General features: G+C 47.4%; 2 protein-coding genes across 9 annotated transcripts in view; both read left to right on the forward strand.

Moving 5' to 3' along the window:
* Nucleotides 1-5,046, forward strand: part of MTMR14 (myotubularin related protein 14) — a 54,818-nt gene extending 49,772 nt beyond the window's left edge. For 2 of the 8 annotated variants that reach the window (XM_037134667.2, XM_037134666.2), the window contains exons 18-19: nucleotides 1,062-1,217; nucleotides 4,451-5,046. In XM_037134667.2, the coding sequence (XP_036990562.2) occupies nucleotides 1,062-1,217; nucleotides 4,451-4,634 (340 nt within the window). In that variant the 3' untranslated portion in view covers nucleotides 4,635-5,046. Of the gene's footprint in view, nucleotides 1-1,061; nucleotides 1,218-1,544; nucleotides 1,601-4,450 lie in introns of those variants that run through there. The other 6 variants (XM_037134668.2, XM_053669229.1, XM_053669228.1 and 3 more) reach the window with 5 other exon arrangements.
* Nucleotides 5,047-6,296: 1,250 nt separating this feature from the next.
* On the forward strand, nucleotides 6,297-26,607 carry CPNE9 (copine family member 9). The gene is made up of 21 exons (XM_037134621.2): nucleotides 6,297-6,364; nucleotides 6,861-6,901; nucleotides 7,020-7,066; nucleotides 7,172-7,275; nucleotides 7,742-7,778; nucleotides 7,993-7,995; nucleotides 8,284-8,360; nucleotides 11,826-11,889; nucleotides 12,005-12,108; nucleotides 12,348-12,452; nucleotides 14,027-14,068; nucleotides 14,387-14,462; nucleotides 14,561-14,614; nucleotides 15,009-15,070; nucleotides 15,803-15,849; nucleotides 16,754-16,935; nucleotides 17,207-17,334; nucleotides 21,735-21,837; nucleotides 22,480-22,537; nucleotides 22,917-22,990; nucleotides 26,422-26,607. The coding sequence occupies exons 1-21, from the start codon at nucleotides 6,297-6,299 to the stop codon at nucleotides 26,605-26,607; spliced, it is 1,662 nt and encodes a 553-aa protein (XP_036990516.1).
* Nucleotides 26,608-27,501: the final 894 nt, after the last annotated feature.

Consider the following 27,501-nt stretch of genomic DNA (forward strand, 5'->3'; position numbering starts at 1 on the left):
TGCTTCAGACTGGGAGCCCTTCACGTCAGCCAGCGGGGTGGGTTGAGGTCAGTGAATGTTTTTCACTGTCTCCAACCTGCAGTACCACTATTCATGCTTCTGCTCTGTTTCTGGGTCCCTGCAGGAGCACCTTCTGCTGTTCTTGAAATAAAGGATAAAGGGTCAAGCATCAAAGGCGATGCATCTCTGGGGGCTGGGATACAGGGTAGCTGATGGAAGGGCCTTTGTGTGATGGTTCCCTATCTCCTCCCCTCCTCTTGTACCCCTCCTGGCTGGACTGCTGCCCCGAGATGGCAGAGCAGGGTTGGTTCTGAGTGGGAAGGAGGCGGCAGCGGTAGATTCCCGATGCAACTTTCCTTTCCCTGCACCCCGCAAACTTCCATCTGAAAAAGGCCTGATGAAGCTGTCAAGTTTCCTGCCTGATTCATTCCTGTCCTCTGGGCATAGCCAGTGAGTGTGCTGGGTGTGCTTATGAATGCAAACTAGAGCTCCTAGAAGGTGCTGCAGAGTGGGCTAGGGCTCCCAGCACCTCTTAATCTAGGTCACCACCCTCCACTGTTCCCAGAGGCTTGTTCTCCCACCTCTCCAAAAGGACCTCATCAATCCTTGCGGTTTGTGTTGCCCTCCCTACCAGGCTGCATGCTGGGAAGTGTGGCGTGATTCTGCCTCTCCGGTTCCTGGGACATCCAGCCTTGCTCGCCTTCTTTTGGTGCTGTTGAGATTGTACTTGCTCTGTCAGCCCTGATCCCGGGCTTTGGTTGCTGGCTCACCTCTTGTCACCATGCCTTGCTCTTGATCTTTTGCTCCTGAAAGTCTTTGCACTAAGCATTGTCCTCACAGCTGATCCTGCCTTACAGTCTGTACCCTTCTTTCTTGGTCACAGCCTCTCCAGCTGTCTTTGCACTTTTGGAGAAAGTGGTTGACTTTACAGATGCTCCACCAACAACCCTGTGGCCATGGCCCAGGGCAAGCATGGCCTCCCAACCCCCCGTCCCTCCACTGCTTCCTGTCAGGCATATGACTGACCGCCTCATCTCCCCTCTCTTTCCTCTCTGTCCCAGATCAGTGGACCATTCCCTGCCCGGATCCTCTCTCTCCACAGACTTTGGCAGCTGGCAGATGGTAACAGGCTGTGGCAGTATTCAGGAACGGGCTGTCCTGCACGCAGACTCCTCTCTCCCTTTCAGCTTCCCGGAGGAGCTCCCTAACCGTTGTCTGTAAGTGTCTTGCTTGAGAAGACAGGATGCTCCCCTGCCCATATCAAAAGCTGGTGAGCAATTAAAAGTGTTAGTTAGGAACGAGGCAACAACCAGCCCCAGGGAGCTGGCCGGGGTCCCTGCCTCACCCCAGTGTCTTAGCTAAGTATACCTCACTGCCCATGGACCCCTGAGGTACAAAGGAGGCTGTACGGGCTGCTCAGGAAGTGCATCAGAATGTATGTTCACTCTCCCCGGCCTCCAAAACCCATCCACGGGTGTCTCGAGGCACACCCTGAGGGAAAGCTGGCTGGACTGTAACTATAGAACATTCTATTTCTGTCCAAGGCTTTGCCTAACAGGAGAATCCTTTGAAAGCAGCACAGTGGGGAAGTGAATTGAAGGTAGGTGTGTGGTGAAGACCAGAGCCAGAATGTTGCCGGGTTAGCCCTAGGGCTGTGCTCCTCCCCATTAGAACCATGGGTTCCTTGCTACCCCTCCGCATTTTTGTCTTCTGCTTTTGCCTGTGGTCAGAAGAGAATCAGATGGTCATACTAAATCCCAAGTCTGTAAAATCCAAGTCTTAATTCTGGGCTTCTAATTCTTGTAATATATACACTTTAGTGGCTGCCTCCGTGGCAATGTGCCTCTGTGCATCCCCCGCCCCCTTCCTGCTCTGCTGCTTCTAGATGCCAGTGCGGAGAGTGCCTCTGGTGGCCTGGGCAGCTTCTGCTGGCCTGCTCCTCAGCTGTGGCTGGCTGCCTGAGGGTCATCACCTCCCTACCATGGATGAATGAACTTAAGGAGCTGGGGATCCATCCCTACCACCAGAATCCAGCTCATACCTGCTAGTGCTGACAGGTTGGGGTCAAGTTGTCTGGGGGGTTGAGAAGATCCCTGCTTGGGGCAGGCAGGGGCTGGACCTTGGGATTCCAGGATGGCACTCACTGGCCCTGGCCCTGCAGCTGGGGAGTAGCCCAGGGACTTCAGAGGCCACTGGTGCCTGCATAGGCTTTGTAGCCAAGCCCTTAAGGGGCTTGAGCTACAGCCAGAAACAAGATCCCTGTCTTAGATTTTTGAAGGATTAAAGAAGACAGTGGTCTGCACCTTTCTGTAGATATTTTCTACTTCAGCCACACTGACCTAAGTTATTTCTATAGTGAACACACATCTCTGCCCCTGCTTAACAGCACTCTGCACTTACCTGGCTTTAGCCACTGAAACAGGCAACTCCAGTCCCATGTCCTGTGCTTTATACCTTGGGCAGCTCTCTGAGCTCCTAGCTTAGAATTCTGGTTGGTTCTGGTGGTTCCCAGGGGAGGGCCAGGTTCTACCTGATCTCTTGGCCTCCAAGACTGCAAGGAGAGGGTGGGGTCAGGGTTGGTTTCTGGTAAGATAACACAGTATCTGAGTTCAGTGCTTGGTCTTTATTATCAGAGATATTTTAGTCCAAATCCTAGCTGTTCTTCTCACCAGCTATGTCTTGGGGTATCAGCTTTGACCTCTCCGAGCCCATTAGCTCCTCCCTTGAGAAGAGCTGACGGCACTATGGTAGCTGCAGCCATCTACCCATTACCTGCCGCGTCCACAAGTGGATCACATGTCCTCTCTGGACTCCAGTTTTCTTGTCTCTAAATAGGCTGTGATTTCTCCCCTTCTGCCTCCCAGAAATGCATTCATACGGACCTTTGCCTGTTCCATCCAAATACAAACTACTAATGTGAATTTCTCCTGGTTATATGCTCTGGGAAGAAGCTAAAGACGCACACTTGGCTTCCAGCCTGTGTGAAACCTAAGAAAGTAAAGAAGATCTAGGACCATGCATCTCCCCCAAATGTCAAGAGATACTTCGGAGTTCATGGTATTGCAGGAATCCAGTATCAGCTCCATTTTCTTAGTACTGCTACGAGAGCTATTTGACTTTCTTTCTGCCTAGAACCTCCTCCTCCTCCACTTTCTCTTCTCTCTCTCACACTCAAACACACACCAGTCTACTCTCCCTAGATCTGTTCTCCCCAGACTTACCCAGGACTGTCACTTACTTTTATACCTCCATCTGTTCCCCAGGCCCTGGGGTGCAAATCGTTTGGTCTCTGGGAAATTCGGGAGAAGGTTAGTCGGGGTTAGTTGTGCTCAGGTGGATGGGAGCATGAGGGTTCATCTTAATGTAGGTGTGTCACCTGTCTCCCTCCATCTGAGTCCTGACCTGTCCTTGGATCCCATGTCCCTCCCACCTCTACACTGCATGCCTTTTAGTTCAGGAGCTGGATGTGGCTGGTATCTCAGGCCTCTTTCATTAAAGAACCCTTCAAGCCCTGACTGGTGTGGGTCAGTGGGTTGGGCGTTGTCCCACAAGCTGAAAGGTCGCTTGTTTGATTTCTGGTCAGGTACCTGGTTGTGGACATTCAAGAGGCAACTGATTGATGTTTCTCTCCCTCTCTTTCTCCCACCCTTCCCTTCTCTAAAAATAAGTTAAATTTAAAAAAAATCTTCAAGATGTCAAACAGCCTTATATGGAATTTACATGTTGGTAAGCCTGAGTCTTCACACACGTATTCCCCTTCTTAACTTACAGTTCCAGGCAGGGAGAGAAGAGGGGCTTTCTGTTCTCCATCTGTGATCAGTGTCTGTAAGTCGAGGGAAGGAAAGGTACATGTTGTCAGAAGAATACCCCTGGGAAAGCCAGCACTTTACTAGCTGTTTACCTGGAACCACAGTGACTGAAGGAATAGCTAGAGCTTTGGGCATTTCCAGGGAGGACCCTCGCCTCTCTAGGGTACTACCAAGACCTTAATCCCAGGATGCTCCAGGTCCAGGCCTCAAGAAAGTTGAGACCTTTGGTCAGCCAAAGCCTGATGCCTGGTGTTAGGGTCTCTCTCTACAGTTAGGTGTAAGACTTGAGCCTCAGGTTGTTCTTACTAAGGAATGGAAGCCAACAGCTGTTGGAGCAAACTCCCTCCTGCTTGGCTCTGCCCTTTCAAATTACCCAGAGATGGTTGTTTCCTATAGAAAGTTAGGCCAGTGCCCCAGTAAAAGGTGCTGCTTCCGGGTAGGAACAGTAACCTGAGAACTGAGAGGAATGGTTTAAGAGGGGGACAGGGTCAAATATCTGGGGCCTTAACCATAAGGGTAGTGGGACCACAGGACAGATGTTGATCTTGCACTGTGAAGACAGAAGAATAAGCATTGCGGCATGAGGGTGATGTTGGATCCTGCCCCATGATAACATGTTTGTTGTTCTTTCCTCTCCACAGGCTTGCAGCCCTGAGTGAACGGGAGACTCGGCTGCAGGAGGTGCGCTCAATCTTCTTGGCTACATATAGCAGCACAGTGGGGCTTCGGGCAGCAGCCCCCAGTCCCTCTGGTGCCATTGGGGGCCTGTTGGAGCAGTTTGTCCGTGGCGTCGGGCTCCGGGGCACCAGCAGCAGCGCCTTATGAAGCAGCCAGCCCACAACAGCTTTATGCCTCTCTCTCACCTGAGCCCTGAGTGGAATCAAAGCCATGCCCAGCCAAGGGGTCCTTCAACGTCAGGGGAAGTCTCCTCTCTCCCCCACCTCTACCATGCACATGGCAGCCCCACAGCTGAGCAGGGCCAAGGACAGGGTTCTCCAACCCCTGGCTTCCTGACTGATGACCATCACACCTCTTGTCACTGCCTCCCACCCATCCTAGTCTTTGCTAGGATTTCTGCCAACTCAGAACTGTGTGGGGTTTCCCTGGGGCCTTCTGGAGGCTGAGACTTTACGAAAGGAACCCCCTTTCCATTCTTGTTTCCTGGGGAGGAGGGGGTTACCTGCACTGAGAATAGGCAGTTTGACACACAAAAAAATAAAATCAAAGTCTTTCTAAACAGCAGTTCTCTGGCATCCTCATTGTATTCCTGTCTTTGTGAAGTTACTGGTAAGGTTCTCATCGTCCTTCCTTGTGCTGGAAAGAAGAGGGTTTAGGAGGTAGACCTCAACTCCTGACTGACGATAGTCTGTGAGGTCAGGACACATAGGCTGCTAAGGGGTGGAAACAGTTGTCCTCAGGCCTGAGCAGGCCCTAGTCACCTAGGGAATATGTTTATCCATGCAGGTTCTTAGGGCTGCCTAAAATTTAGACTTGATGTTGCTGAGGTCTTCATTTAGCTGGGAATGGAGTGGGGAGGGGGTGTTCATTTTTATCGAGTTCTGGAGGCAGCTCAGTTCTGGTACAGGCAACTGGCAGACCCTGTCTGTGGTGGAAGGACTGGCTTCTGAGGCCTTGGAGGCTCTTGGTGTGGGGAGGGTGGACCTGTGCGACCACCACCTCATCTACAGCATAACCTAGATTGGGTTGCATCCTCACAGCGACAGCCTTTCTAACACCATGAAGTCTAGGATTCAAAGACCTGGGCAATGGCTTTGCACAGTGCTGTTAATGGCCACCATTCACTGAACTCTGACTGGGTACAGAAGAGGTCATTGGTATGAATGCCCAGAGGAAGTAAATAATGCCAGCAAATGTTTGAGAATTTACTGCGTACAGTCCTCTGTGCCACGTCCTTTGCATGGATTATTTCAAAAATGTACAACACCCCAAGTAGATGCTATATAGTTGCCTTTCTACCAATGAAGAGACTGAACCACAGAGATGTTGAGTAATTTGTCCAAGGTCACACAGCTAAGGAGTGCAAATGTATAACCCTTCCCATTCAGCGACCTAGGAAGGGCTAGAGTAGTGAGGGAATGGAGCAGATTGTAGGCGGAGTGCTGTTCCAGTAGAGGGAAGGTCCCAATCACTTACGGGGGGGGGGGCCTTTCAGCACCGTGGACAGCTCTGCAGGGGGCTAGGGTTTGGTCCGGGAGAAACGCACTAGAAGGATTCTCTCAAGGTGTGGGTTAGAGTTGAGGTCTGAGTAAGGTTCCTGGGCCCAAGGCTGCTCTAATGGGGCGGGGGCCACCCGCAGGGCGGGGCGGGGCTGTGTTGCCATCTGGAGTCGCTGCCGCAGGCGGCCACAGTCTAGGCGTGAGCGGCCGAGAGAACACCGGGCGGAGGGAGTGCAGCAGCCGCCGCGGCGGCACCTGGGCCGGCCCGCCACTACTGCTACCCGTCGCCTTCGCTGCTGCCGGACCGGCCATGTCTCTCAGCGGAACCTCTGAGCGCAGCGTCCCGGCCACCAAGATTGAAATTACCGTGTCCTGCCGGTGAGCTGGTCAACGGGAGAGGGCTCGGGCACTGCCCCAGACCCAACCGGCTCCGGGGCTCGGGTAGGGGCCAGACCCCGGGGAAAGAAGCATCTGGGGCTGGAAAATTGCGGATGCAGACTCCGGGTTTGGGGAGGGGGGTTCCTTGAGCAGCCTCACCCGCAAAAGAGGGTTCACTCAGCCTGCGGGTTCAAGGGAAAGGTAGCAGGGTTCCAGTAGGACCTGGGCCCCAGGAGGACAAAGTTCTGGGGCTAACCCTCATTCCTGGGCCCCTGGAGACAGTGTGGGCACGGACGCGTCCAGCCGCAGGGTACAGTCCTTGGGCAGAGATTTCCGGCGCTGTCCAGGGTGCTAAAGCGCCTCTGGATGTAGTAATGAGGCAGGAAGGTGCGATCTGAGTCCCATGTCTCCCCCGGGTGCCCAACTCAGGGGAGAGCCGAGGCGGTGAGCTTCAGAATGACCCACCCTTTGTCCGTCTGTCTGTTGCTTTCTCTAGGAACCTGCTGGACCTCGACACCTTCTCCAAGTCCGACCCCAGTAGGCGGCACCAGGGCGGGGCGGGGAGGAACTTGGTGTGCGGCGGCGACTGAGGAGCGGGGAGGGGGCGCAGACTGACCTGACGTCCTTCCCTCCCCGCCCCCACTCCCTCCTGCAGTGGTGGTGCTTTCCACGCAGAGCCGGGCCAGCCAGGAGTGGCGGGAGGTGAGTTGGAGGGTCCTCTTCCAGCCCAGAGCTGCCCCCGGGAATCACCGCCCCCTCTGCAGGTCCGGCGCTGACTCTCGGAACCCACCCCACCCCCTGATCCAGTTTGGACGGACGGAGGTGATCGACAACACGCTGAATCCAGACTTCGTGCGCAAATTCGTCCTTGATTATTTCTTTGAAGAAAAGCAAAATCTGCGCTTCGATGTGTGAGCCCCGCCCAGTATTCTGGCTTGGACCGCCCCCCGCCCTGGATCCACCCAAAATTCCGGCTGGCCACGCCCCCGCCTGGCCTCCAGGGCTGGTTTCTCTCCCGCCCCAGGCCCCACTTCGGGTGGACTCTGAAGGGATCCGCTCTAGTCTTAGCTCCGCCCCCACGTCTAGTTTGGCCCCGCCCTTAGGTTACCTCCAATCCAGTTCACGCCCTAGGCCTGATCCCGCCCACAGCTCTGCTTGGTAATTTACCTCCACCTCCATCTAGGTCCCGCCCCCCACACGACCCTGCCCCGGGAAAGCCCCGACTCTGCCTCGCCCCAGGCCTGACCCCTCTGACTCTGACTCCTGCCCCAAAGGATGTCCAAGTGTAATTCGGGTCCACGCCTCTCCCTCCACCTACAATTTTAACCAGGACTCTCCCACAAGCTCCGCCCCACTCTGGTTCCACTCTCTTTCCAGGTACAACGTGGACTCCAAAACTAACATTTCCAAACCGGTGAGCGAGCGTCCCCTCACGGGCTGGGCGTACAGGCAGCGCTCAGAGTTTTAAATGACCCTCTTTAGAACCCTCCTACCCCTCAACCCTGACTCCACCTTCTTCAGTCCGAACCCACTCTCCTGGTCCTCCTCTCCTGCACCTGCCTTAGTTTCCCACCGGTGCCTCTTACTCACTGCTCCTCTTCCTTCTCGGATGCTGCTGGGTCCTGCAGAAGGTGAGGCTGAACCCGGCCGGGAGGGGTAGGAAGGGTGGAGGTGAGGGGTGGGATGGCAACCTGGAGAGCAGCTTTAAGTAATGACAGGACCAAGAAGGGGAGCTTGCCTTGGACACCCTCCCCCGTCTCCACCCTCTCCTTTAAAGCACTTGTTGGGCAGTGGTTCTTGCGATGTCCCGCCTCCTGGGCACTTTGTGGTGGTAGTTGCAGCTGGGCTGGGTTGGGCTGATCACCAGGGCTGGGATGGGATCTGCCTCTAGGCCTCCCTGACTCCATATCCCGCTGCAGGATTTCCTGGGACAAGCGTTCCTGGCCCTGGGAGAGGTGATTGGAGGCCAGGGCAGCCGTGTAGAGCGACCCCTCACGTGAGCTGAACTGGAAGGGGTGAAAGGGGAAGGGTGGGTGCCTCCAAATTTTCGTCCCAAAGACGCTGCTGACCCAGTAGTACTGGAAGCTGGGATTCCCCCTGGTAAGGAACCTTCAGTGGTTCCCATCACACTCAGGGTCGACTTCAATCTCAAGGACTTGGCTAAAGTCAATCTCAGGCTTGACATGTCTTTTCTCTCTCATTCTTTTTCTGAGTCTTTTAACCTTTAAAGTCCACTTCCAAGCCCTTCTCCTTCAGGAGGCTTCTACTCACTAAGTCCAGTCCTCTAGAATTGACATTACTCACTAAATATTTATTAGCATGTTTTATATGCCATCCCTTGTGCTAGGCACCACGGATTTATCCACTCCACAAATATTAATGGGTGTATGCTCTATGTCAGCCATTGTTCAAAGAGCTTAGGTTGTAATGGTGGATGAAACAAAGGTTCCTTCCCTCAATGAGCTTACACCATAGAAGGGAGATGAGACCTACAAAATCGGCATAATAAATAAGTTAATTACATAATATATTAGAAGACAGTAAGTGCCATTGGGAAAAGGCTAAGTAGAGCAGAATTAGGGGGACTGGAAATGCTGGGTCGGTGGGAGTTGATTTCAACAAAATGGTTAAGTAGGCCTCTTGGTGAGGTAACTTTGGAGCAATGACCTGGAGGAAGTAAGGGAGTAAGCCATGCAGATATATGGAGGAGGAATGTTCCAGGAAGAGGAAACTGCCAGTGCTAAAAAGCCTGATATGCTCAAAAAGCAGCAAGAGGCCAGCATGGCTGGAGTGAAGGGACCAAGGAGGAAGAAAGGAGGGAGTAAAGTTGGAGAGTTAACCATGAAGGCCTTATAGCCACAGTTAGGACTTTAGCTTCTACTCTGAGTTGGGAGTCACTGGAGGGCTCTGAGCAGAGAAGTGACACAATCTGACAGTGCTTTCAAAGGATGATGCTAGATGCTGGGTTTAGAATAAATCTTGGGAAGTCAAAGGTAGAAGCAGGCAGGCAACTGCAAGGCTATTACAGCGATTCCAGGTGGTTGTAGTGAAGGAGGGAAGAAGTTGTCAGATTCCGGATATATCTTGAAGGTGGAGCCAACAGATTCCTGACAGACTGGGTGTGGATGTAAGAGGAAAAGAGAAATTAAGGACAACACCAAGGCCTTTCGCCTACACAACAGGGAGAATGGAGTTGCCATAAACTGAGATGGTAAAAAAAAAAAAAAAAGGGAGGAGTAAGTTCATGGATGATTCAATCAGGAGTTCAGTCTGACTTGTTGAATTTCATAATTTTTATTAGATATCTGGGTGGACATGTCAAATAGGCAATAAGATAAGTGAGTCTTAGCTGCTCTTTAAAGCCATGAGGCTAGATGAACTCACCGAGGGAGTGAGGAGAAAGGAAGAAAGAAAGAAGACCAAGGACTGAGACTTCAGAAGTTGGAACTAGAAAAAGAGACTAACAAAAACTGATAATGGAGTAGGAGAACCAAGAGAAGGTGGTGTTGTCCTGGGAGCAAAGGACGTGGATCAAGGAGGAGAAAGTGACTAACAATGTCAAATGCTTCTGCAGGTCAAGTAAGGTGAGAATTCAAAATTGGCCATTGGATTTAGCAAGATGGAGGTCACTGGTGACTCTGACAAGCAGAGTTTTGACAGTTGGAGAGATTTAGGGAAGAATGAAGAAAAGAATGGGAGTCAAGAAATCTTTCAATGGGGGTTGCTGCAAAGAGTAGAAGAGAAAAGGAGGGGTAGTTAGAAAGGAAAGTGAGGTCAAAAATAGTTTTGTAACCTTTTAGTGTGAGAAAAATTATACACACTTGTATGTTAACTGAAAAATTGACATAACAAAATGAGGGGGGAATTGCTGAAGTGGTGTCCTTATGTGGGAAAGAGGATGTGGAATTTAGCACACAGGGGAAGGATAAATTAGGTGCATGGATAGTCATTTATAGCAACTGTAGGAAGACAGTGGTGTGGGTGAAGATACTGGAGCCAGGGGAGGTGTGCTGGTAGATCTGTGGACATTCTCTTCTGGTTGCTTCAGTTTTGTCACTGAAGTAGGAAACTAAGTCATTGGCTGAGAGGGAGGATGGGGGGGTGAGACTTCTCAGGTTTGAGGAGAGTAGAGGAGTGAAACTGCCATCTATCAGAACGGAAGAGTAAAGGATCTTGGGATGTATAGTATGATTAAGAACCCTCTTGAAGTTTGTGGCAATGCATTTAAAATGAAACCAGTTAGCATGATTGTGTTTTTCCCTCTGGCCGTATTCAGTTGCATAGGTGTGGTACAGGTTTGGCAGAGATTTGGATTTAACTAGGGCTGCTATTCTGCCAAATAAGTATGTCAAAGTGAGAGAAGCAGAAGAGAAAAGGGTGGTGATTATAATCATTGACTGGAATTTACATTGGGTGAGGAGGTGAGGGAGAACATCAAAGAGGCAAAAAACAGCGAGAAGGCAGTAGGATCCATGACTTTGTCCTGGATATGCAGGTGAAGAATCCCTGTACTCATCACACTTATCTTTTTAAAGCACAAAAAGTCAGAGATCAAAGAAGCCAAAGAAATGGTTCAGCATTCTCATTTTATCACATAGCAAGTTGGAGCCAGAACTTGAACCTAGAACACTCCTGACTTAGCTTTCTCTCTCTCACACTTGGGATCCTTTTGAGGGTCAGGGTTCACTGGTCCATATCAACAAGATCCCTGCCTGCTTGGAAACCCACGGTAAGTTGAGGATGGTTGTCCTTCACACACATGGGTCAGGATGGGTTAAGGCTGCCCCTGTCTTTTTTATTTCACTCTTCACAGTCTCTTGAAAGCACAGCATCTTTGACCTAATGAACCAGACCTTTTCCCTAGGTCTGGATAAAAATCTCTCTCTCTCATTCAGAACTGCTACATTATACTCTACTTTCCTGTTGGCTTTGACATCCCATCTCCTCCTGAAAGCTGCCCAAGGCTAGAGTCTAGCAGAGCTGGACAGTGCCAGCTGACTAATTCATATCTAGCACAGTGTCTGGCACATAGTAGATACCAGGGTCTGCTTTGAGAAATATAACCACCTTCATGTCTATAATGTTTTTCTTTCTATGCACTCATTCAGATCTCTTCACAGCCCTACCAGTGGTCATGATTCCCATCTCACAGAATAAAAAACTAGGGCCCAAAGAAAGGGGAAATAACCTGTCCAAGATTCTAAATCCTATGTCTTTCCCATGCTACTATTGAGATGTTTGCCTAAACTATAGTAATCCCATCCTTCCAAACTGTAGACCCCTCCCCAGTCAAAGTTTATTCCTTCCTCACTAGTAGTCATGCAGGACAGAAGGCAACACACTCAGGGGACTGGCAGTAAATGGCAAATTGAATCCCTTGGCCCACCCAATCCCAAATTGGCCACCCCAATCCTTGTTGCCTACTCTTCCCCCCTCACAAAGAGGCTTTTTCTACTTCCAGGGGTGTACCAGGCAAGAAGTGTGGGACCATATTGCTGACTGCAGAGGAGCTTAGCAATTGTCGGGTTAGTAAGGGCCACATGCTAGACCAAGGAGGTTTGCTTCTCTCTCCAAACTCCCTTTATTGGGTTGTCTGAGGCTGTCAGAAATTTGAGGTTAATAGTCCAACTTCATCCCTAGGACATTGCTACCATGCAGCTGTGTGCAAACAAGCTAGACAAGAAGGACTTCTTTGGGAAATCAGACCCCTTCCTTGTGTTCTACAGGAGCAATGAGGATGGCACGTGAGTCACTACACCATTCAGTGGCACCCCCACCTCTCCCACTGTGACCATGGACCATTAAGGCTCTTAGGCTGGGCATCTTGGACTCCACTGGGACCTGATTCCAGAATTCACTCAAGGCAGCACACAATATGTGCTTAATAAGTGGGAGAATCCCAGGAATCTCTAAAAGTATCAGGCCCTCTCTCTGGGCTCAGTCCTACCCAAAGGCAGGTTATAATCCTCTTGCTCCTCTCTAGGTTCACCATCTGCCACAAGACAGAAGTTATCAAAAACACACTGAACCCCGTGTGGCAGCCCTTCAGCATCCCCGTGCGTGCACTGTGCAATGGAGACTATGACAGGTCTGCTTCAATATAAGCCAGGAAGTATGAAGACAAAGGAATGAGAGTGGGGCCCCAGAAGCACAGTGGAAGGGTCATAACAGTGTTTGAGCATCCTGCTCAGTGAGACAGTTTTGGACATGGAGATGACTGGATAGAGAAACAGATAGCCACATGGATAGATAAGTGGATGGATGAATGGATGAATAGATGGATGGATGGGCAAATGAACAAATGAATGAGCAGACACATGGATGGATTGTCAGATGGATGGATAAACTGGTGACTGGATATGTAGGAATATGGGTGGGTATTATAAAAGGATTGATGGGCCCTGGCTGGTGTAGCTCAGTGGATTGAGCACGGGCCTGCAAACCAGACAATCGCAGTTCGATTCCCAGTCAGGGCACATGTCTGGGTTGCAGGCCGGTTCCCTCAGGCCAGTTCCCAGCAGGGGATGCATGAAAGGCAACCATACATTGATGTTTCTCTCCCTCTCTCCTTCCCTTCCCCTCTAAAGATAAATAAATAAAATCTTTTTAAAAAAGTCTTAAAAAAAAGGATTGATGGGTAGGTAGAAGGAGAGATAGATGAATGGATAAATGGACTAATAGCTTGATTAGTGGATAGACAGATGATGGATGAGTAAACGAGTGAATTGTTGGATAGCTTTATGAGATTGGTGGAGGCTAGAGAAGCAAGGGATGATTGGAAAAGCTGGAGAATATATAAGTGGAGTGACAGGTAGATTGATGGATGGGCAGATGAATGGATGGATGATAAGTAGATGGATAGGCTGACCATATGAACTAATAAATGGGCAGTGTGAAGATAGGCAGGTAGATGGAAGGACGGATGGCCACATAAATGGTTGGTTATGTAGATAACGGACATCAGATGGACAGATATCAGAGGAATGGGTATTTTGTTAGATAGATGAATGGACAGACAGATGAATTTCTGCATGCATCAATAAGCCAGTGAATGGCTAGATATATTATTAGATGGATGGACAAAGACAGGAATTAATATGTAATTGGATTGGCAATTGTACAAGTAATTGGGTGGCTAGATGGATAAAGAGATAATTGAATAGACTGCCACACACATAGGTGGACACATGGAGATGACTTAGGCATAGTAGTTAAGAACAAGGTCTTTGGAACCAGAATGTCTGAGTTTAAATCTCAGCTCATTTATGATCCTTACTTAGTCAAGTTACTGATTTTTGTACCTCAGTTTCATTATCCAAAAAGTAAAATAATAGTACTTGCTTTATAAGGTGGTTGATAAATTAAATGAGACAATCTGAAAAAGTTCTGAGAACAATGCTTAGAATATAGTAAGACTCAGTAAGTGGAAAAGAATAGCAACTGTAGTACAAATAGCAGTGATAGTAATAATAGTAGTGGCAGTGACAGTAGGTAGTTGGGAATTGTGCATGGACTGATGAATGGATGGATGGACAAAGGGGAGGAATGTTGATGGAAGGACTGATGGGTGAATGGGAAGATAACTTGTGTATGGTTAAGGGGTGAGGGTATCTCTAAAATTTATCACTCACACCTAGCCCATCTTTATCTTTTGCATTTCAGAACAGTGAAGATTGATGTGTATGACTGGGACCGGGATGGCAGGTGGAACTTCCTTCTGTACTAACCCAAATAGTTCCCTATAAGATGTAGTGCATTCACTAGGAAACCCCAAGTGTCTTTGGGAACCAGGAAGGGTGATGGTAGATGCCAGGGCCTTGGGTACAGCTGATCCCCTCACTTGTCTCTCTGGTATGCTGCCTCTTCCCTTCTCTCCCCCTTAGCTTGGCCGCTCTTCTGGCCCCAGCCCCAATACCCTGCAGCCCAAGTAGAGGCAGGGGACTGTGAGAATAAAAAGCTGGTTTTAGGGCTGGCTCCAAGCCAGCAGCAGCTACTGCTCACCCACCTCTGGCCTCATTGCAGCCACGACTTCATTGGTGAGTTCACCACCAGCTACCGGGAGCTGAGCAAGGCCCAGAACCAGTTTACAGTGTATGAGGTGAGAGCTCCAGCCCCACCCGGGTTGCCCAGGTCCTCCTTCCATCCCAGAGCGCTTAGTCTGTAGTTCTCTTCCTCTGTTTTCCACCACCACCGTAGGTACTTAACCCTCGTAAGAAATGTAAGAAGAAGAAATACGTCAACTCGGGAACTGTGAGTGCTCCCTGGAGCTCTGACCCTCCCTGGATCTTCCTGTCTGTATTGACATAGCATGACAAAGTTAGGCTACCAAAAGGCTGTGGGCACAGATCACTTGGATTAGTAATGTTGGGCACAAAGTGGCACCATTATGTTTTTCTCTCTTTTTTCTCAACTGTGGAAATTTTTTATCTTCACTCTTTTGCAGAATTTTTTAAATCTAAGGTGTATTTCCCAATTTAATATACTTTTGGAAATCTAAGTATGTTCCTAACAGCTTCCCCGTTTTGCCCTTTCCAAAACTGGGCAAGGTGGGACAGGGTGGAGCAGGGCTGGCACCATGTGTCTGTCCCTGCTGCCATCCCACTGCCCCTTCCAAAGTAGCAGGGCTGCCTCTTCTGTCTCACAGGTGACGCTGCTTTCCTTCTCTGTGGACTCAGAATTCACTTTCGTGGATTATATCAAAGGAGGGTGAGTCACAGGCCAAGCTCTGGGCTAAAACAATGAGTTCCTCCCAGTTCTGAGCCTTAGTTTTCTTATTTATGAAGTTCAGGGTCCAATGAGATCATGCAGATAAACTTGAAAACACTGAAAAGACACAAAGCGCTCTGTTAAATGCACAGTGTTGCCAATTTTAGTTCTCAGTCTGAGGCTTCATCCACAGCTTCCAGCCCCCTGAAGTCATGGCTGTAGTGAGGCCATGGGTGGGTGAGCAGCAGCAGCTGTTGGTTTGGAGCCGGTCCTAAGATTACAGCCTAGTGGTCTTCCAAGGTGGACCCAGTAATCTGACTGGGACCCATATGAAAGTTATGCCCAGGCAAGAGGGACAGACTATAGACTCATTCTGCTTCAGTGGGAAAGGTACTTTGCTTCTCTCATCCTCACTTTTCTCCTATATAACATGGAGATGTTAATTACTACTTTAGGAATATAGTAAGAGTTATGTTAAATTACATGTAACATACTTGTCACACAGTAGGCATTTAATTCTGCCACCCAAAGTGTGCTCCATGGACCATCAGCATCTGCATCACTTGGGAGTTTGTTAGAAACATAGAAACTCAGGTTCCACCCAGACAATCTAGATCAGAATCTACAATTTAACATGATCCCCGGGTCATTCATATGTACACTAGTGTTTGAGAAATACTGGTATCATTAGTATTAGTCCCTTACTTCTCAATCCATCTACTTTCCTGACAGGACCCAGCTGAACTTCACAGTAGCCATTGACTTCACAGCTTCTAATGGTGAGGCATGTTTGGGGAGTGGGATGTGGAGGAAGTCCTTAGCACTGATCTGGATTCCAAGCTAGGGATAAGAGTTCACCTACCAGGAAGCCCAGGCCTGAAGCAAAGCTCAGCCAGCTGGTACTGGGGCAGGAGTATTGGGGGGAGATTATTGGGTATAAAGGTGGGCAGAAGGTATAGAAAAATAGGTGGGTAAATGGATCAGGAAAGTTAAATGGATGCATAGCTCAAGAAGTGGATGAATGGGAGAGAATAGGAGTTTAAGGAGAGATGGATAGATAAGTGGGTGGTGAGTGATGAGTGGGTAGGTGGATAGATGAACAGAGCAGGTAGATGCTGGAGAGTGAGGACGATAGGTTGCATGGATGAGTATGTGGGTGGATAAGTGGACAGATGCTTAAACTGGGGGCAACAAAGGGTAAGTAGATGAGAAATGAATGAGTGGACAGGTAGATGGATCCATATGAGGATAGACAGGCAAGTGAGTGAGTGGAATGCGTAAGGATGAATGGGGGTGGGCAGAAGAATTTGGCTATATGGATGGATGGAAGAGGAATGGCAAGTGGACAAGTGAATGTATGTATGTATGTGTGTATCGATGGATGGATGAATAAGAGAACAATGGATAGGCAGATGGATAGAGTGGATAGGTAGGCTGACAGAGGGATTTATGCCCACAAATGGGTGAATGTGTAGATAGGTGGATAAATCAATGGATCAGTATAAGGATTGGTGGGTGGACAGGTGGATAAATGAACGTATTGATGATTGGGTAAAATAATAAGGGAGTACACAGGTAAAGAGTGGATGAATTCATAGGCGGATGGATGCACACAAGGACAGGCAGATAAACAGGTGGATGTGCAAGGTGGTCATTGAGGCTGGGGCTCCTGTGTCCCTACAGGGAATCCCTTGCAGCCCACCTCCCTGCACTACATGAGTCCCTACCAGCTCAGCGCCTATGCCATGGCCCTCAAGGCAGTGGGAGAAATCATCCAGGACTATGACAGTGACAAGCTCTTCCCAGCCTACGGCTTTGGGGCCAAGCTGCCCCCAGAGGGACGGATCTCCCACCAGTTCCCCCTGGTATGGTATGGGCCAGAGCCTACACTCCATGCCTTGGCATCTGGCCCACCCAAGTTGACAAATATCTTCTACTTACATTTCTTCAAAGGGTCATGGATCTGCAGAGGAGCAGAAAGTTATGATAGGGTAGAAGAGCAGGGAGGGTAGCAGGGCTGGAGTTTGGAGGGGAGCATGAAAGAGAGTGATGGAAAAAGGAAGGGTGAGCTGGGATCGGAGCACTACTGGGCATCCCCTGCATGGGCTCAGCCCAGCAGGGCATCTTCCCTGACAGAACAACAATGATGAGGACCCCAACTGTGCGGGCATTGAGGGCGTGTTGGAGAGCTACTTCCGGAGCCTGCGCACAGTGCAGCTCTATGGGCCCACCTATTTTGCTCCTGTCATCAACCAGGTGGCCAGGTAAGGGAACTGGATGGGGTTTGAGAAGAATGAGAGGACCGAGAGATGGAAATGACCTCCCAAGGATAGTTAGGACCACACCTAGTGAACTTGTGCTTTGGGGAGAGGGTAAAAGTTTGTGTTAGCCAGGCTTTGGTATAAAGGGGTTATAAAATGACTTATTCCAGGGCAGAGAGGGTATCAACAAACTACCCCACCCCCACTCCCTGGGAACAAAAATTCAAGTCTCATGTCTGGGGAGAAAGACAAACACCTACAGTTAAGTCACAAATTTGATATTAGATCTGAGAGTGATCCTAATCTTACCACTCACTAACCATGTGACCTTATGCAATTTTAGCCTCTTTGAGCCTCCATTTCATCTGTCAATGGGTGTAATAATGGAAAACAATAGCTCCTTCTTTATAGAGTTATTGAAAGGTTAAAATTTAATAACAATATAAGGATTATTATCACAGTAAGTGCTCAATACATGGTAGATTGAAAAATATAAGCATCGCTCCCTCTCTGGAGCATGTCTGTGCCATTCCCTCCCCCTATCCCTCTCCCAGGAACATTACCTTAGCCTTTCACTCTTCTAAGCTCCAAAGTCCCTTCTTTTGACTCTGTAACTTGTTTCCTGAGTCCACACAGCCCAGCTGGCTCACTTTTACTACCTCTCTAACTTTCTAAATAACCTTCCTCTTATAATTTGAAATATATATATGTAACTCCAAATTTTCAGAATAAAAGTATACAAAGTGAGGAAATCCCAGATCACATATCAAATTATTTTTTAAATGCAAGTAAAATAAAATGACAGAACTAAAACCAAATGTTTCAAAAAACATAAATTGGAAAAGCTCACCTAATAAAAGAAAAAGACTCTCTGATTAAATTTTAAAAATAAATAAATTGAACTAGCTGCTGAGTAGAAGAACCCTAACTAAAACAATGTACCTCAGAAAGCTTCAAAGTAAAAAGATGAAACAAACATGCAAAAAAAGAATAAAAGTAGGAAGGTTTCAGAGAGATTTATATGTCCATAAACTTTCTTTTCCCTAATAAAGATTTGTTTTTTTTGTAATCCACAATAAGGATAATAGTTTTTTTATTATAAAAGTAACATCACACATTACATTACTATAGAAAATTTCAAGAATGGAGAAATGTATATATATATATATATGTAATATATATATATGTATGTATAGTTCTTTTTTATATATATAGTTCTTGACCATCTTCTCCTTATGCATACATAATTGCAGTCAAATTACATGTGATATTTCACTGCTGATTTTTTTCACTTAATAATGGAGCCTGAACCTATTCTTTAGTTGTTATTAAGCAGACTTCTCAAATATTATCTTGGACAAGTTCACTGATTCATTCACTCATTGATCTAATAAACATTAAGAAGAGGGGCAATGTAACATGAATGTGGGATGTGGAATCAGACTGGCTAATGCACCTGCTCTGCCACTCATTAGCTATAAGACTTTGGGTAAGACTCTTAACCTCCCTGTGCCTGCTTCCTCAGTTGTAAAATGCTGATAATAATATCTACATCATCAGACTGTTAGCTATTACTGTTACTATTATTATAGTTATTACTATTCAAAGGCCATCTGCTGGGTGCTCAGTTCTCTGCTGGGGCACTGGAGACTCACAGATGAATCAGATCTAGTCTCTGCCCTTGGGAGCTCCCGCCTTGGTGCAAGAGACAGAAATATAAATAAATCATTACCTTCTGTAGGCCAGAGCTTCTCAGACTTTTCCAGCAAGTTGCCTGTCAGCAAAGGCAAGTGACTGCTTCCCCCTGGGGACCCTGGGGGCACAGCTGAAAGCAGCCAGACTGAAAATGTCTTTGAAGTCCCCAATTCTTTCTTAAAAATGCACACAAATTTTACCTTGTTTTCACAGTGTCCATGTTTGCTTTAATTTAGAAAATAAAGTGTTTTAAGTATACTTAAGAGTCATCTAACTTTATCCACAAGATCATAGAGTAGAATGGATGCTCCAAGTATTCTGTTGCCTTGGGTCCCCATAGACACACAAGGTAGTACCTTCAGGACTGCGAGAACCCCCTTTGGAAGGGCAGACAGCCTATCTCAGTGGGCAGTATCCTAGAAGGCAGAGGGAGAGTAGGGGAGGGTGTAATCTAGTCTGAGAAACCAAGGCAGCCTACTCATGGAGGAGACTGCCATGCTGGGTCTAGAGAAGGGAGTAGAGTAGGCCTGGCTGAAGGAACCACATGTGAAAAGCACAGAGGCATGAAGGGGCAAGCTTGGGAAAGGGTGAACAGCATACTAGGATCAGAATGTGCTGTGTATATGGAATGGAGGAGCATTCAAAGAGCAGGCTAGGAATGGAGAAAAGGCACAAAGAGCTCAGGCTTTAGGCTCAGCTGGTGAAGCATGGGCTTGGACCATGGCTTAACACTTCTGAACTTCAGTTTTCTCATTTTAAAAGTAGGAATAAAAATGTGCCTACTTAGAATGGTGGTAAGGATTAAATCAGATCATGTACATCAGGTGTGCAGCTGTGATTCTCATGATCACAAATGACTGTTCGTTTTTTTCCCACCCAATAGCCAAGTGGGGCACAGAGTAGTCTCCCTTCACAAGTCACCCATCCCAAGAGTCTAAATGGCTTTGGTAATGCCAAGTAACTACAGGAAGCCAAAGATGTACCTCCCACATCCCCAAACCCTTCTGGCCCTCACCACTGTGCCAATCTCATCTCCCTTCTGCAGTCCTACATGTGCCACCTGGAGTCTTGGTTTGCACATGCAAACCCTCTATCTGGAATGCCTTCCCTTTAGTTTCCCATCTGTACCCCCCCCCACCACCAACAATAGTACCTTCACCTGGCTAATTCGTATGCCATCTTCATTTCCAGGTCTTACATTCAATGACATGTCCTCAAAGTCCTAACCTCAATGAATCTTAATGATGTAAGCACCCATCTCCCCCAGGACAATATACTATTCTCTGCTTCATGCTCAGCACTGAGCTTGGTGACTGACACGTAGCAGATGTGCAGTGATACTTATAAAATGAACGAGTAACAGGAAACAATACCAGTCCAGGCCTTGGGGTGACTGTGGCCAGAATTTAGAAAAAGAGCAGAGGCTGCTAAGGAAGATTATAACACAATCCCACCCTAGGAACCAGGCAAACTGAGCCACAGCTATTTGAATTCTTCATCATTCTTTTCTCTGATTTTTTTAGATATCAGGCTTAAATATCAGCACAGTTCAATAGAACCTCCTGAAATGATGGAAATGTTCTATATCTGTGATGTCCAATATGGTAGCCACCAGCCACCTATGGACATTGAGCACTTGAACCCTTGAGCTGTAGCTAAAGTGAACAAGGAACTAAATGTTTAATTCTATTTAACTTGATTCACTTAAATTTCAATAGCCAGATGTAGCTAGGAACTACTTTATTGGACGATATAGTTTCACCTTTTCAACTCTCACACGGCTATCAGGAGACCTGGGTCTGGCATGGCCTTTGTGTTGCCTCAAGGCCTTGTGTTTCTGATATGTAAAATAAGGGGACTGGACTCAGTTACTTCTGAAGTCCTTTAGAGATGGAAAAGTGTTAGATATAAAGATTGATTGTAAGAGAAGGAAAAGGAGTTCTGGGAGCAGCAGTCAGACTGACTGAGAACCCACCTGCCCAGGAAATGGGATACAGTCAGCAGAGGGGAGGAGGGAGACAGACAAAATAGGTGAGAAGAAGGAAGAAAGGAGGCCTTCAGCCTTTGGTCATGCTCTTGTATGAATACCAAAATCTTTTCAGGAACTACAAAGCCCTGCGAGGTCTGGCTCTTGCCCTACCTCAGCCACATGGTCCACTCTGCTTCTCTCACTTTCTGGGCTCCAGATACAGTGGGCTTCCTTCAGTCCCATCACAGGGCCTTTGTCCACACTGTTCCTTCTGCCTGGAATGATCCCCCCTTCACTTAGCTTCTCCTTCATCCTCGAACATTGTCTCCTTATATAAGCCTTCACTGACCTGGACTATGTTAAGATCCCCTACCATACACTGTCACGACAGTGTCCCTTTCTATCACAGCACAAGTCAAAAATGTAACGTTATACCTATTCCAGTGATTCTTAGATCAATGTCTGCCTCCTTTTGAGAGGGCTGGGGTAGATTTGTTTTTTGCCATGGCGTACCTTCAATGCCTTAACACAAAACCTGCCATAGTAAGTGTCCCACAAATGTTACTGGAAGGATGGCAGGCAGGGGGAGGTAGCCAGTCTGTGGAAGGAGCATGAGCTTCAGAAGCCCCAATCCTTGCCTGCGACATACGTGCTGGCTGTGGGAGCTTTAGGAGTAGGGTGTCTCCCTTGGCGCTTCTCTGGGCTTTCAGCTAGATTGTTTTCTTGGCCTCTCACCCAGGGCTGCAGCCAAAATCTCTGATGGTTCCCAGTACTATGTCCTGCTCATCATCACGGATGGGGTCATTTCTGACATGACACAGACCAAGGAGGCCATCGTCAGTGTGAGTCTGAGGAAGAGGGCTTGGCAGGGAGGGGTTACTTCTAATAACTGTGAAGGGGTAGAGAATTAAAAAATTAGTTTAATTAAATAATAACTGTGAAGGGGATGAAAGCTAACAACTTAGCCTGCCAGATTCATGGCTGCTGGCAGAAGATACAAAACTCATGGGTCAGAGACAAAGGACTTTATTATCCTCAGCAATAGCAGTAGGTGACTGTTGTCAAGCATTGGCATTTTCTCTTATTCTCTAAGTCCCAATTCCCACAAGATGATGTGAAGAGGGCCAGATGACACCTGCACCCACAGTGTGCTGCATTATGGGACAGAAACCCTGAGTTTAGGGAACCCATACCTTTTATAATGGGCATTTATAACAAATGGGATGCCTACCCTTTGTTCCAGTGTGAGACATTCTATTATACTGGACATTAAATAAACCCACCCTTTGGTCTAAAGAAAGACACTATATCTTTCAAGGCTGTTTGTTATGCAGATGTCCTTGTAAAAATAGTCTGGAACAAAGAAAATCAGTGCCTGTGCTTGCAGATGTGCAGAGATGTAACATACACAGAGAGAATTGCTTCCAACAGTCACCTCTTTTATTATGGCCACTCACCCCAGCCATTCACTCTCTTCCTCACAGGCCTCCTCACTGCCCATGTCTATCATTATTGTTGGTGTGGGACCAGCCATGTTTGAAGGTGAGTAGGATGGGGGTTGTCCACGAGTGGGACCAAGAACTGGGGAAGATAGGGAAGAGTCTGAGCACCCACACTGCCTCCCCAAAAAGATAGGATGGATGCCTGGGTTGGACCTTGGCCATACCACAGACCTTTTCTAAACCTGGTTCCTCATCATAACTGAGGGTGTTGATCTGCATACTTCCCTCTTGGGATTCCTGGGAGGATGGAATATGTGGGAAAGCATAAAAATAATGCCATAACAATGCCTAATATTTGTAGGATTCTTATACAACCATTATGTATTCTCGGGATGACTCTAAAGGGTCATCTAAGAGGGAGGGGGGCAGCTTGGGTTGGTGTAGGAGAGGCCTATCAGTTGAAGGTGTCTTTTCTGCAGCAATGGAAGAGTTGGATGGTGATGACGTGCGTGTGTCCTCCAGGGGACGCTATGCTGAGCGGGACATCGTTCAGGTAGACCTGACCGGGGAGACAGAGTCATGGAGCTGAAAGACATGGTGGGAAGGAGAGGCTAAGTTGGCAGCCACTTTACCTTCTGCCTTCCTAATCACCCAACTTTCTCCCCCTCACTCTTTCAGCCTTCCTGCTTTCATTGAATAAGATGTGTGAGAAACAGGTTGTGGTAGCCACTGTGGATCCATAGCCTAAGAGATCCCCAAGGCTCCTGCCCTCTAGTGGAGGCAACCGTAATAATCACACAGCTAAATATCTCATTAGATTGTGCTAAGTGCTCTAGAGGAACAGCAAATGCTACTGAGAGCCTATAACAGGGACCTGTCTTAGGCAGAGTAGCCAGGAAAGGCTTCCATGAATAAATGACCTTTGAGCTGAAACCTAAAGCAAGGTATAAGCATTACAGACAGAGGGGCAGCATGTGAAGGCCCTGAGGCTCAGAAAAATTGGTCCAATCATGGAAAAGGCAAGAGGCCAGGGTAGTAGGATCACAATGACTGAGAGAAAGAAGAAACCAAGGTTTTGCTGATCATGGTGAAGATTTAGGGGTTTGTTCTTTAAAAATTGAAAGCTCTTAAATGACTTTACAAATGGGAGTGAGATGGCCAGAATTTCATTTTAAGAGAATCTCTGCTTCATGGAGAGCAGACTGTCGCAGGGGAAGAGAGAAGGGAGGTAGACCCATTAGTGAAGAAGCCTTTAAGTAGTAGAAGTAAGATGATAGGGATCTAGTTGGAAATAGAAGCAGCAAGGATAGAGGGAAGAAGCAGGTTCAAATATTATTTAAGAAAAATTTTACAACAGCTGACTGTTTGAGTAAATGGTGATGGAACATGAGAGGGGCTTCAAGAAATTTTATTAATTATGCTATTACAATTGTCCCATTTTCCCCCTTCACTCCCCTTCACTCTGCTCCCCTCCCACCCACATTCCCCGTTTAGTTCATGTTCATGTCTCATAAGTTCTTTAGCTTCCATATTTCCCATACTATTCTTACCCTCCCTCTGTCTATTTTCTACCTACCATCTATGCTACTTATTCTCTGTACCTTTTCCCCCCTTCTCCTCCTCCCATTCCCCTGTTGATAACCCTCCATGTGATCTCCATTTCTGTGGTTCTGTTTCTGTTCTAGTTGTTTGCTTAGTTTGTTTTTGGCTTTGTTTTAGGTTCAGTTGTTAATAGTTGTGAATTTGTTGTCACTTTACTGTGCACATTTTTTTACCTTTTTCTTGGATAAGTCTTTTTAACATTTCATATAATAAGGGCTTGGTGATGATGAACTCCTTTAACTTGACCTTATCTGAGAAGCACTTTATCTGCCCTTCCATTCTAAATGAAAGCTTTGCTGGATAGAGCAATCTTGGATGTAGGTCCTTGGATTTCATGACTTGGAATACTTCCTTCCAGCCCCTTCTTGCCTGTAGGGTCTCTTTGGAGAAGTCAGATGACAGTCTTATGGGAACTCCTTTATAGGTAACTGTCTCCTTTTCTTTTGCTGCTCTTAAGATTCTCTCCCTAGCTTTCATCTTGGGTAATGTAATTATGATGTGCCTTGGTGTGTTCCTTGGGTCTAACTTGTTTGGGACTCTCTGAGCTTCCTGGACTTCCTGAAAGTCTATTTCCGTTGCCAGAATAGGGAAGTTCTCCTTTATTATTTGTTCAAATAAGTTTACCACTTGTTGCTCTTCCTCTTCTCCTTCCAGTATCCCTATAATTTGGATGTTGGAACATTTAAAGATGTCCTGGAGGTTCCTAAGCCTCTCCTCATTTTTTTGAATTCTTGTTTCTTCATTCTTTTCTGATTGGATGTTTCTTTCTTCCTTCTGGTCCACTCCATTGATTTGAGTTCCAGTTTCCTTTTCATCACTATTGGTTCCCTGTACATTTTCCTTTATTTCACTTAGCACAGCTTTCATTTTTTCATCTAATTTGGGACCAAATTCAACCAATTCTGTGAGTGTCCTGATTACCAGTGTTTTTGAACTGTGCATCTGATAGGTTGGCTATCTCTTAGTCACTTAATTGTATTTTTTCTGGAGCTTTGATCTGTTTTCATTTGGGCCATTTTTTTGTCTTGTTGCACCTGTTATATTGAGGGGTGGAGCCTTAGGTGTTCACCATGTGGGGCAACCCAGTGGCTGGGTTGTGATGTTGTGTGTGGGGAAGGGGCCCAAGAGGGAACAATGCCACTTGCTGAGCTCTCTGCCCAATTTCAGTTACTTCCTCTGCTTCCCACAAGCAAATTGGGACCTTCTGGTGCTGCTTCCCAAGTGAGTGGGTTTGTGTACGTTCTAGGACCCTATGGGTCTCTCCAACAAACTCTCCTGTGAGGCTGGGAGTTTTTCCCAGCACCTCAACCCCCACAGGTGTTTCCAATCAATGTTTTCAGGCTTTATTTCCCCACACTGGAACCGTGGGTTGCATGGTCTGTCTTGCTCTTCAGTTCTGCCTGATTTATCTGTGTGCGAATGTAGGACTGCCCAGTCTGCCAGCCACCTTGTGTGCCACACTGTGCTCCACAATCCACCGCCTCGCTGGGTCCGCCAGCTGCTTCCCTGTGTGCCCAGGGTCCGCAAGCCACCGTTTTGCCAGACCCCTTTCTGCTTGGCTGCCAGACTCCACCCCTCCTACTGGTCTGGATGAATGTTTCTTCTTTAACTTCTTGGTTGTCAGACTTCCACACAGTTCAATTTTTCTGTCGGTACTGGTTGTTTTTTTGTTTCTAAATTGTCCTTATTTTGGTTGTGCAAGGAGGCACAGTGCTTCTGCCTACACCTCCATCTTGGCCAGAAGTTGATTCTCAGTTTTCTAACTTAAGCAATTGGATGAGTGGTAGTCCCATTTTACTGAAGGAGGGGCAGATTTGGCAGAAAGGGTTAGAATTCAGTTGTGAACACACTGGAGTTGAGGTATCTAAAACAACTGAATGAAGATGTGATACAGGCACTGTAGACGTGTATAAAATCATCCTGAAAGAGAATCGAGAGAAAGGACCAGGTTTAGTGATCAGATAGACCCCCAGAGGAATGGCTGGGGGAAAAGCTCACCCAGAAAGGGAGGAGAAACTCCAGCAGGGTGGTGCATCAAGAGTAGGATGTGTCTAGGAAGATTATGGTTAAATGTAATGGAAAGAGAAACAAGATGAGGACAAACAAGTCCTACCCACTGGACTAATTTGGGAACACGGGGCTATTGACAACAGTACCAAAAGCAGTTTCAGTAGACTGTGTGAGGTCAAACTGGAGTAGGCTGAGGGTAAATAGAAGGTAAAAAAAAATGGGTAGAGAAAGCAAAAGCAGGAAGCTGTCTAGGATAGGAGGATATTTAGAAAGAGAGGTTAGGGGTCAAAGAGGAAGCCTCCCTACTGCCCCTTTCCCCACTCCCCTCTCTGCTAGCCACCACTCACACCTGATTATCTGTTTCTGTTCTAGTTCGTCCCATTCCGAGACTATGTCGACCGATCAGGGAACCAAGTGTTGAGCATGGCCCGACTAGCCAAGGATGTGCTCGCAGAGATCCCAGAGCAACTGTTGTCCTATATGCGAACCAGGGACATCCAGCCTCGCCCCCCACCACCTACCAACCCCAGTTCAACCCCAGCTCCAGAGCAACCCTAAGAAGCCTACTTATCCAATGCCTGTAATCTGCCACCCACCCATCCACTGCTTCTGCTGAAAGCCAGAGGTACCTAAAGCCCGGTGACTCATTGGGAGGCCAGCTTGGAGGATCAGTGCTGGGTGTCAAGGTCTCCACTCCCTCACCCACAGATGGGCCTGGCACTGTCACCACCTCCCTACCTTCATGCCAGTAATAAAGCTGATAATAATAATTACCCCACTTCTGTCTCTTGGGTCTTGAGGAAGGAGACTAGGGGACCCAGGGCTTGGTATACCAAGAGGAGGGAGGATGGCTTCAGGTAGGATTTATTACCATCCTATTAAACAATCATCCAATCATTTCTTTAGACATTCTTCAAACACTTTGAGAAGTGCCAAGTACAATTGTGCTTGTGTTTTTCTGAGAGAAGAGAGAGGCCACACATAGTTTTTATCCAACTCTTAATAGGGCTCCTGACCTCAAAAGAGGCTAACTTTAGGATGATTGTAGTACTCTGCTCTCATTTATTTTGATTTGTCTGAATGAGAATAATAAAAACAACTAGTATTTTCTTTTTGTATTCATTACATATCACACACTATGCTAGACGACTTACAAGCATCATCTATTTAATTCTCACAGCAATCCTGTAAGGTAGGCACTGTGTTTTATCTCCATTTTACAAATGGGGAAACTGAAGCTCAGAGAGAGAGTAAGTCACTTATTGAAGAGAACTTACCAGTTTGACTCCAGATTCCAAGAATTTAACCAGAAATCTTCTTCCTGGAGTGTGTCGATTATTTTTTAAGGATTTTATTTATTATTTTTAGACAGAGGGGAAGGGAGAAAGGAGAGAACCATCAATGTGTGGTTGCCTCTCGCGCGCCCCCTGCTGGGGATCTGGTCCACCACCC

The sequence above is a fragment of the Artibeus jamaicensis genome, unplaced genomic scaffold, assembly GCF_021234435.1.
Source record: "Artibeus jamaicensis isolate MK-2021 breed Jamaican fruit bat unplaced genomic scaffold, CSHL_Jam_final contig_519, whole genome shotgun sequence".
NCBI classification, from domain to species: Eukaryota; Metazoa; Chordata; class Mammalia; order Chiroptera; family Phyllostomidae; genus Artibeus; species Artibeus jamaicensis.